The sequence below is a fragment of the Trichomycterus rosablanca genome, chromosome 20, assembly GCF_030014385.1.
Source record: "Trichomycterus rosablanca isolate fTriRos1 chromosome 20, fTriRos1.hap1, whole genome shotgun sequence".
Taxonomy (NCBI): Eukaryota; Metazoa; Chordata; class Actinopteri; order Siluriformes; family Trichomycteridae; genus Trichomycterus; species Trichomycterus rosablanca.
The window spans coordinates 23,110,218-23,121,984 of NC_086007.1; the positions used below are offsets into that span (position 1 = coordinate 23,110,218).

Genomic DNA, 11,767 nt, shown 5'->3' on the forward strand with positions numbered 1-11,767 from the left:
AACAGGCATAATTGACAGGAGCTGAGGGAGGGAGAAGTGGATGGGTTATCATGCAACAGTGACTCCCAGAGAGGTCATGAGAGTGCATTTGGGGGGTGGGGGGGATCAAAAATATAAAACCAAAAAATATTTATACATTTAAATGCCTGTGGTGTTTTTGTTTGTTTGTAATCTGCTGATTGCTGTGTATGGATATATTCTTATAATCTGACAGTAAGTGTTATTCACCAGTTTGTTGTTAGTTTTCAAATGCTTTTTCAAATGGTGCATAAATGTAATTGAACAGGCCTGTTTCATTCCTAGTTCAAAAAGATCAGTTGTTTAGTGATCTAAATGCAGCAGTAATTTGTAAATGTTTTGTCAGCAACAATGTTTTGAATAAAGCCGGTTCAAAGTACTTGACTTCATCTCTTGAACTGCATTTGAATGTTTGTTCATCCAACCATTTCATCCTGTGCCAGGGTCATATGGGTGGCTTCATGATAACACTGGGTGAAAAGCCTGGAAACACTCTGGAAAAGGTGCCAATCCATTAGAGGTCATGTATGTTTTTTGTAAGTGAGATAAAACCCATACATGCCCTGACATGCCTAGTCCTCACTCACAGGAACCATATTTCCGCATTTTAATGTTGACCTTTGGTGACAGTGGGCCCCCACACATTTTAAGCATTAATCAGATTTACCCTTCGCATTACCCGTATTGGGATAAAGAAGTTACTGTAAATGAATGAACGAAAGAAAGAATAATGGAACGAATGATCATGTTTTACTTTACATGGTGCAAATTGCAAGGCTGCAAACAATCTAATTTACTGTAGTATTGGCCAAAAGAGGGCGCATGGTGTTCGTGTTTGAGTAAAAATTCTACAGTTTGTTCTTTCAACCCAACCTTGACCTTGTGTTGAGATCTACAGATTTCTTTACCTGGTAGGATGTAAAGCTGCAAGAAATCATGATTTCTGCATTAATTACTCACACTATGTGGTCTCAAGTTATAAATATAGACAAAACAAATTACACATGTTTTAAAGCCCTGGCTGAAAAAGACTATGTATCATGATGTATTCCACAATAAGACAATTTGTATATAGCATTACATATGTTGGTGCTGTTGTTACTCTTAGAAAAACTAGGCATCCTGCAAACAAAATAGTGAGTGGTGTTTTGAAACATTGCCTGGTCTCTCAAGTTTGGAAAAGCCGACCTGAATGTTTTACAAACCTTCTGGAACAATGTGATTACCTTATTTCAAATGTAAAGTACGCTGGCATCAGCTTCATAGTTTGAGGCTGCTTTGTTGATTATGACCTGAACAGCTTACAGATTAAGAGAACCATTATTTTTTGGTCTAGGCCTCCTCACAAACAAAATACCTAGAAATATAATGAGACAAACAAAAATCATATATAATTCAAGCATTGTCTTCTTTTTCCTTTATGCTTCATCCTGGTCAGGATCTTAATGAGTCCAATGCATTGGGCAAACTCACTGAAAGGACCCAAACAGCTCTATCTGGGATTCAAACCCAGAGCCTTCTTGCTTTGAGTCAACAGTGATACCCTAAGCCACCCCTGTTGTATTCTACATGTGAATTACCATTAGCCTATTGATGTTACCAGTCAGCATTATAAATGGTAAATTACGCCAGTACATTTATTAATAATAATATAATTAGCATATATATTTGTGGGCGGCACGGTGGCTTATTGGGTAGCACTGTCGTCTCACAGCAAGAAGGTCCTACGTTCGATCCCCAGGCAGGGCGGTCCGGGTCCATTCTCTGCGGAATTTGCATGTTCTCCTCGTATCTGCGCGTGGGTTTCCTCCAGGAGCTCCGGTTTCCTCCCACAGTCCAAAAACATGCAGTCAGGTTAATTGGAGACACTGAATTGCCCTATAGGTGAATGGACGTGTATATGTGTGTGTGTGTATGTGTGTCTGCCCTGCGATGGACTGGCGTCCCATCCAGGGTGTTACTGTGTGCCTTGCGCCCATTGAAAAGCTGGGATAGGCTCCAGCACCACACGACCCTGATTCGATAAGCAGATAAGAAAGTGAATGAATGAATGAATGAATGAATGTTTGTGAATGTTTGGCTCAAATGAAAACATTTAACCACAATGCTACAAAAGCTAATGATAACCATATTTGAAGCTGTAGTTGCCAACAACGGCAACAAAGCACTCAGGCATTACATGATATAAACATTTTATGTGTGACATGATGTGTGTAGAGTTAAAGTGGATATAATTACACTGTAAGTATATAAAAACAAAACTTTATACACTTTAGCCACTGGATGTAAATCGAAGCTAAGCTGCAGGTAAATAGAATATAACGGTTCTGACGATGAGAAGTTTGGTTTTTCCCTTTTGACCAATCAGAGCGGTGTTGCTAAGCCGGGCTTCATTTTGATTGGCTGAGAAAGCTGCCAGTTTCTGAATGTCAGGTGCTACATGATTCTGATCAGTTACATCCCAAACCCAAACACAGCGGGTCAGCAGGACACAGCGTCAACACCACCGCTGCGGTACTGAGCGTGAGTCAGCCTGCTATCAGCTGGCTTTACTACCAGCTAAACTAACTCTACCTCAAAGGGTTATTTTATACTTTTCCAAGGTAAATGCGCTATTTTTATGTACGTGCATTGTGTGTCGTGATAAACTTTATGCTTACTGTGTGCTGTATGTATTGTATATGAATATGAGCAGTCCAGATGCGTGCATCCAGATGTGTAATGCAGCTGTTGGTTTGTTGACTGAATGCTTAAATGTATGAAATGTTTTGGACAGAAAGATCCGCAGTGCTGCTGGATACTACAGACTATTCTGTCGTTTTATATCAGATGAAATAAGAATAAAGCTGTTGCACGTCATTTACATGTTCACTGCTACACAGTGTGCTGAGACTTAATCAATTCATTTTATGCGTCTCACACTGGAACATCTAGTGAACATGCAAACCATTGTTTCATGTTTGTGTAGAGAAGGGTCAGGTGTTGGGTTGTGAGAAATAAACATATATGACACCCCTCCCAATCATCAAGGCCAGGTGTTTTCATCGACATTCACTGTTAAAACATAAACAATTTATTCTATACAATAAAAATGCTTCTAACTTTCCTGCAACAGTTTGGAAAGGATCCTTTCCTTTTCTCTTGCACAAAGTGATGCCCATAAAGACATGATTTAAAAAATGTAGTCTGAAGGATCTCCATTGGGCTGTGAAGAGCCCTGACCTAAACGGCATTGAATACCTTTGGGATAAATTGTAGTGCTGATTGCAAGCCAGGTCTTTTCATTTAACATCAGTGCCTGAACTCCCACAGACACATTCCAAAATCATGTGGAATGTCCTCCAAAAAGAGTGGAGGCTGTTATGTCTGCAGAGGTGAGAAATTCCATATTGATGTCAATGGTTTTGAAATGCCATGTCCAACAAGACTTTTTCGTATAGCCACATGTTGTCTGGCTATGTTATTAAGTTGAGCCATTGTGCCTTGTTTGTACATACATTCACATATTACTAACTGTGGCCCGTCTGTTGCTACGTGCACTTTTTGTCACTCGAAAGGATGCCCACAGAAAAGTGGTCCAGTTTTATCATGATATGGGACTGCTTTTTTACAAACAGTACTGGGGCTGTACAGGGTGATGTACCAGGACATAATAAAGGAAAATGTCATTTCATTGGCCAAGAAACGAAATCTGGACATTTCAGCAAGACAAATGAATTGATGGTTTCATAAAAAGTAAGATGTTTGAATGAACTGGTCAATATTTTTGACTTAAATCAGATTGGAAATGTACGAAATTGCCATTGGCAGCCAATCAGAGGGACCTCAGGACTTTGTGTCTTTGGGAAATGGACAATTTGCAAAGACGAACTGAGTCAAAATTAAACCTCAAAAGTGGATTTACAAAAATACCAATTTGTGGTGTCTAAATACTTTTCCCAAAATTATTTTTTATTATTTGTTTATAATTGTAAGTTCAAAATAAAATAATGTCCAAAACTGCATACTACTCTGTATACTAGTATGCAGTAGTATACCACTATATACTATATGCACTAGTATATAGTAGTATGACCATACTAACTAGTATGGTAAAATAGTGTGCGTCCATAGGTTCTGAACTCCATCTAAATGCCTGTGTCATGTTATCCTTGTATGTGAAGTAGCGCAGTGCCCTACATTACAGCTTGGCACTGGGCATATTGTATAGAACACAGTGCCAACAGAACTGCATCCCAATCTGCAAAAAGTCTACCTACCTCCCACACACAGGCTCAGCAACTGCCAAAAAATATAAAGAATACAGTAAATGTGATTGAGCTGTTACACACACTGGCAATTCTGGGAAAATGCCAACTTAGATTTAAACTTGATAGAAATGCAATTTGAGCCACAGTAGACCTTCTGTTGGTCTGTACCAGAATTCCGGACTGGACGAAGGACAGAGAAGAGGAAAGACCAGGTTGCCAACAGAGTAGCCAGCAATTCTGTGAGAAGTAAACCGTGATTAAATAGGGGTGCCTCCAACTGGAGCAAATTAACACTCAATGAGGCCTGGAGATTGTCAGTTAAAGAAACTGGTACAATGAATCATCTGCGCCCCCTTGCCCCCTGCTGGCCCAGTGACATGGAAGATGGGCATGATTATTTAACTCACGCTCCCCTCCCAACAGCTATGACAGGTGGACCTGTTACATGAGGCAGTATTAGGAAACCTGCTTCAATGGTCTAACCATGGTTTTAGTATTTATTTAAGCCAAAAGAACTCAAGACTGGGAAATACTGTATATACCAAAGGGTCTTATTAATGTCCTGTAAAGGTTTTAGAACAAGGTGTATGAAGGAATTTTACTTTATTTTCATAGAGATTCAGATTCCTCTTCTGAAATGCTGAGATCCTTATTTTTTATGGCAGAATATGTTTAAGATGAGGTTGGTGCTCAAAGTGGATCTGGTTCTTTCTAGACTTGTCTCAGATATATAGGTGAAGGATTTGCTGTTTCTGAGCCTCTCATCAAGTGGTTGGAAAGTCAATCGTTCTGGGCACATTCTTGCTGACCTGTAGACATTACACTGACCTCACAAATTCTCACAGACACACTTTTTTGGGTGTAAAGCATTCCGTTAAGAGGATGCTGCAAAGGATGGAAGCAATATTTGTATTAAACTCTACAGTATGTCCTTGCTGCTGTTAGTTATACTGGAGATGCTGCTGTGCTTATGTAAGAAAGGTTGTTGTGCTCAGTTTTGCACAGTGTACACAATGCAGACTGTACCACATATCAACAGTACAGTACAGCACAAGGAGAAAGAGGATCAGCCACCAACCTCTATCGGCTAAACCTACTTGCAGGTCCTTTGCTGTAATACGTGTGTTTTGCTTTGTCTTTCTGGCCAGCATGGATTGAAGATTTAGTGGTGTTTTAGATCTTGCCTAGACAGTTTAGACAGTCTACTGACATTTCACACTGTGAAAATTGTGACCGGAAAGTGACTGCATTTCTTTTTTAAGCCTTATTTTTCTGTTTTCATATCCCCTGTGAGCTGCTTGATGGAGTCTGTGGTTGTTGAGTGGTAACTGAGGTTTTAAAGCATTATTATGCTCTGGAATTGTCATCAGCTTACCATTCCTAATGGCAATCTTTGACTTGCCTAAAACGTCCTCATGAGTCAACAAGTTAGGTTCTAAACTTTACAACTCTACACATTTACATATGCAGGAATAGAGAATGAAATTAAGGTAACTATTTAATACTATTCCCAGATAATAGTTGTGTTTAGGTCGTCCTTCAAATTCAGAAATCAATTATTTAATTTGGCAAGGGGTGACCAAATGGGTAATTACATGAACATGTGGCATTTAGCAGATGCTTTTACCAAAGCAGCTTACAATTATGACTGAATACAATTTTAGGGTTAATGGTCTTGCTCAACAGTGTCAACTTGGCAGTGGTGGGGCTTGAACCAGCAACCCTCTCATTACTAGGCCAGTACCTTAACCACTGAGCTACCACTCCATTTAAACTAGTTAGGATTTATTTTAGATCAGTTTTTAGTTGTAAACAGGTTTTGTTTTGTAATTTTAGCTTCAGTAAAAATTAAATCAGAATTTGATTAAATTGATTGAGGAGGATTTAGTAAGTCTGCCCATCCTCATTACCCACACCACATTTTCCTTCTAATCTCATTTCATGGTTCTGCATTAGCGAATGTTTGCGTTGGTGGAGCGCCGCCAGGGACGAGGCTTCTGTTTACATGGCCCATAAAACAATATGAAAGTGTGATGCATTTGCCAACATTTTAATAGATTTTTTCTGCTAATAAGACGGTCTTCATTTTCTCAGTAATTACAAAATTGTGTTATCTTTATACACAAAAGAAACATTAATTCATTAAAATGTGAATGCAGAATCTCACTGGTGTTCACAGGTGGCTTTAAAAGCCATTAAAATTTCAGCAGCACACGCTTCATCTTATAGTTGACAGCCAGCTGTAATTTAACACCAAAGTCTGTTAAAAGCACTGCATCCTGGGCAATCAAAGATAGACATTGGACTGAGTTCTATAATATCCTTAGATGATCTTTATCTTTTCATTGACATCAAGCTGTATTTAAACACCCCAAATTTTTGCAAACAGTTGCATCTTGGGCAAGCACAGGATCCACAATTTTGTCCAGAGGTCTTAGCAATTTCATCAAGACGAAAAATAAAGAACCCAATTTACTGCAAAAGACTTACAGGATGACCTGATGAAGGCTGGGACAAACGTGTCAAGGGCAACCATAAGAAGATCACTTAACCAAGGACTTAATGGCCGGACTTCGTAATGCATGCCACTCTAGACCAAGAAGCATTGAAAGGTTCGACTGGAGTACCTCAGATGGAATTTAAAGAGGCCAGCAGATTCTGGGACACAGTTCTGTGGAGTGTCAAATCAAAACTGGAACTGTCTAGCCATAAGGATCAACAGTTTGTTTGGAACAAGAAAGGTGAGGATTATGACCAGAAGATTACTCACCTAATGGTGAAGCATGGAGGTGGGTCAGTGATGATGTAGGGATGTTAGGTATGTTGTATCTTATGTGGTGAAATTGAACCTTGGTGATAGTTGGACTTTCCAACAAGATAGTGATGGAGTGGCCTGGACTGGCCTTCTTGTGTTTTTAGATTCACTTGGCAGCCCCCATTTAAAAAATCATCCCCCGCACTTAGGCAACTCTTTATTAATGCCCGTGGTTTTGGAATTGTATGTCCAACAAGCTTATTGTCAGATGTCCACATGTATTTGTCCAGTGCAGCAATTTGCTGGACTTAGGGCATACCACGGTCACATCAGGTCCCTCGTGTGCCAGTTTGTTTATGGATGTGTCAGTTTGTGTGACTACATGTGGGAGACCACAAGTGCGTGAATGCAAACTCTCTGAGTGGCCTCATTGTGCCCCGTCCCCACGCCTTCATCTGGAAAACAACAGAGACAACACAAGAGTTACTATTCCACTCAAATCCCACAATGGCATTGATTCCTGGTTCCAGTACCATCCTCCCACTACAAACATCTGTGGATTTACATTCACTCTTAGATTTATTCATTTGTCTGTCACTTTTATTTAAAACAACTGAGCATGAATATGAGAAGACATTCCAAACTTTTACCAACTGTCCAAAGAAAAATGATTGCCGCTGAAGCACACATAGGTTGACGTCATGGTACAGCATAGCTCAGTGTTTGTACTGAGGATCTACTTTTCAACACTCAGTTTATTTCAGAAATTCATGCCTTTATTGATTTGGGTTTATTAATTATTAACGGTTGGGGCGGTTATGTAAAGCATTATATAAATCTAAGATTTACAGACTTCACCAAAAGTTCAATTAGTTAAATAGGATGGGGGTGGTGTTCTGCTCTGTCATATAAAAAATTTAAGATTTCTGAAGCTGTAAGACAAAATGCAAGAATGCAGTGCTGACTGAGCTGTAAAGTTCTGCAGAAATATCCCGTCTCTTTTCATGCATTATCAAAACAACAGTAAATAAAAATGGTTTAAAGAAAAAATATGGGAAGACAAAAAACACTCTTTTTTATTATGGGTAATTAAGTCGGAATTAATGGGTAAAAATGACACGGATATCAATTCAGAATCAAATCCACAACACAGAAAAGTGTTGAAAAATTCAAGGGGTCTAAATACTTACTGAATCCACTGTTTATTAAAAAATATTTAATACAAAAAAACTGTTTAAATACTTCTGTTTTGTCACTGTATATGGTGGAGTAGTAAAATAGTGTGATAGGAAAATATACAGTACAGTATACAGTGACACCCCCCTCCCCTCCCCGTTCTCTGCAGGTGTGTGTCCCACCCCACGCATCACCACGGCCCTCACGTGTGTGTTGCGTTGTTTCCCCTGTGAGCCGTCCTGGGCCGGCAGCCCCTTCGTGCATCGCGCACCAAGCCCGCCTATGCTCACCATGACGCGCTCCAAAACCTTTCAGGCCTACCTGCCCACCTGTCACCGCACCTACAGCTGCATCCACTGCCGGGCACACCTCGCCAACCATGACGAGCTTATCTCCAAGGTAAACGTCCGGTCCAGGCGCTCTGGCTGAGCCGTTATACGCATGTGTGTACAGATCATAAACTGTTCGTGTTTGTGCGTATTCAGAGAATGTGTCTCAAACCACTCCTAGATAACTTTGCCTACTTACTCACAAGTGATTGAGTGAACAAGTAAACAAGTGTGCATAGTATTTAAACACGAGCAGACAAGGGGCAACTGAACATGAACATTTGGTAAACCTGTGAGAAAATAAATACTTTAAACAGTAAATATATTCAGAAAATTTGCATTTACTCCCTAAAGCTTTAATTTCCCACATTCTCTTGTTGATTTCTGAACTCTGTTTCATTTCTTAGTTCGGGATACCATCTGTTTTCTCCAGATTGTAGATATCCTGGGGTCCTGTGTAAACATAAATTGTTGTGACTGTCAGTTAAACATTTTGTTTAGCATTAATTCACAATTACCAACCTACAACACACAAAGAAACACTTGTATAAAGAACTTTAAAATGATGCTAATGGAAAACTGAATACATCTAAAACTTGGTAGAAAAAGGTTCTTGGGTGGCGCCTGTGGATAATATGCTAGCCCAGCATTTTTACTTAATTAATGACAATATGGTGGCAATCTGTTCCCACTGTGGTTTACAAGATGTAATGTAAAGCCTCCACAAGGGGACATTTGTGTACAAGTTCATTTCATTTTTATGCCTGTTAAAATTGGTTCATTTATTTATTGCAACCCTTTTTTTTTGGCCCACCACAGTGAAGACCAGGAGTTCAAGGCTCAGTTGTTGCTCTGGCCTTGCCAGGCACTCAACCGACACAACAGGCAGTTCACGTCCCTTTAGCTGCAACAGTGACCCCTACTGTTCGGTTGAGGTGCAAGGGAATGAAACGAGCCATTGTAGGACGCAATCACCACTACATATTCGTCATGTTTAAAGAGTTTTATGCCACTTCACATTTCTGAATGTTTTACATATAAATAAATAGTAATTGCTTCTTGACATCACACTGTTTTGTCTTACGGAAGGTTTAATAGTAACGCTTTACTTTCGGATAGTGTTGGATACCTGTGTTAAAATTATGGAATGTTTTTTACCTGCCCGAGCAATAACGCTAAAATCTTTATGTCACTAACACTGTGCAGTTAAAATATGGTCTGCATAAAGAAATTTGTCTGCTTACAAGCTTTTTTCTTCTCTGTTTTAGTCTTTCCAAGGAAGCCAAGGTAGAGCGTATCTGTTTAACTCTGTGTAAGTAATAACCAGTCATATTATAAAAAAAACAGATTAATTTCAGGTCATGGTCTTCACTGTTGCTCTGTTTACGTTTCAGTAAGCACAGGCACCAGTTACTGTCAGTCATAATCGCTAACTGGTATTTAGTTCTAGCCACAAAGTTAAACTACATAGATCATTCTGTACCACCAAAAAATAATCTCCATTGCTATATTAATGTTTTTGTGGATTAAACCCAGTGGATTTATAATACTAACTCATAAAAACAAAGGTAAACGACTCATACAAAAAAAACTAAATGGGCAAAAGTATGTGGACAAACTTTTTTTTAGTTGTTTGGGTGTTTCAGTCACACCCAATCCCTGCTGGTGTTCATGTTCCAGCATGAACGTGGCCTGCACAGAGCCCTGAACTCATTCGGGCCTCATTAAAAAAAATCTTTGAGATTTATTCAAACCTGACTGCTAACCTGACCTTACAAATATTTATTTGCCTGAAGTAGCAGAAATAATAATTCCACAACTCCAAATTATTGTGGAAAGACTTTTCAGAGTAGTGGAGGCTGTTAAAGCTGCAAAGGGGGCACAACTCATTATTAATGCCCATGGTTTTGGAATGGGATCCAACAACATCCCTACGGCCTTAAAATGCATCTACATGTTATATTATGTAAATCTTATATAGAGTGTTTAATTGAACTGTCCATACTTTTCTGTGTATTCATTTCTCTCTCTCTGGTGGTCCGGGTGCAGGGTAAATGTAGGTTGTGGTCCAGCAGAAGAGCGAGTGCTCCTCACCGGCCTGCATGCGGTAGCAGACATCTACTGTGAGAACTGCAAAACCACACTGGGGTGGAAATATGTGAGTGTGATTACACACGACGTCATGTTGTCGCTGCTAAGTGCTTTCAGAGCAACACACTTATTTATGTTCACAAGCATTTGACTTTGTCTTGTGCTTCAATTGCGGTGGTTGAAGAATCTGGTAGGTAAGAGCATCTATTTAGATTCAGCACGTTCAAGGATACTGAAATAGATTATGTGCTACCTGTTTCTCTGGAAACACTGGGCGCCAAGCACGAACTAAACTGGTGATTAGTGTTTCCAGGTGAGACTGAACTCGCCGTGAGCCTAATAATAAAAAAAATAGAGTGTTTGTACCCAATAAATACTCAATTAATAGAAGGTACATTCTTTTTTTTTCTCTGATCATTCTTTGGGGACAGTGGTAGCCTACTAGGTGAAGCTTTGGGCTATTAGTAGAAAAATTGAGAGTTCAAATCCCAGCTCTGCCATTCAGCCTCTGTTGGGCTCATGAGCAAGGCCCTTAACCCTTACAGCTCCAGGGGCGTCAGACAATAGCTGACCCTGCGCTCTGACCCCATCTTTCAAACAAGCTGGGATACCCAAAAAAGATGTGTTGTATTGTACATGTGTATACGTATATATGACAAATAAAGGCATTCTATTCTATTCTACTCTTCAGGAGCACGCCTTTGAGACCAGCCAGAAGTACAAGGAGGGGAAGTTTATCATCGAGCTGGCCCACATGATAAAGGACAATGGCTGGGAGTGAGGGATGAAGATGAGGAGAGAAACAACTTCATGAAGGATTTGGGGTATAAATGAAGGCAGTTAAAAAGCTGGTTGCTTGGGTAAACAAGTTTGCTGGTTTAATGTCGCCTTCTTTTTCATATTCCACCCTGAACTCCACGCACGTACACATACACATACACTCCTAGTCCCTGGGTAATGGGTGGAGGGTCAGGGCCTTTGGGCTTAGCTGGAGAGGAAGAAAGACTCAGGAACAGGGTGTGTATGTGTAAGCTGTGGGAATGTATACATGAATATGCAAATACATTTGATGAAAGGTGTACAGACGTACAGCAAATCCACACACACTGAGACGTTTGGGCATTTGTCGCACGTCTCACCCAACAAGC

At 39.9% G+C, this 11,767-nt stretch overlaps 1 protein-coding gene across 1 annotated transcript; it reads left to right on the forward strand.

The window, feature by feature from the left end:
* The first annotated feature begins 2,468 nt into the window (after positions 1–2,468).
* ypel2b (yippee-like 2b) lies at positions 2,469–11,501 on the forward strand. The gene is made up of 5 exons (XM_063017203.1): positions 2,469–2,621; positions 8,369–8,598; positions 9,797–9,840; positions 10,578–10,686; positions 11,311–11,501. Exons 2-5 carry the CDS (start codon positions 8,482–8,484, stop codon positions 11,398–11,400), a joined length of 360 nt encoding a protein of 119 aa, XP_062873273.1. The 5' UTR covers positions 2,469–2,621; positions 8,369–8,481; the 3' UTR covers positions 11,401–11,501.
* The last annotated feature ends 266 nt before the right edge of the window (positions 11,502–11,767 follow it).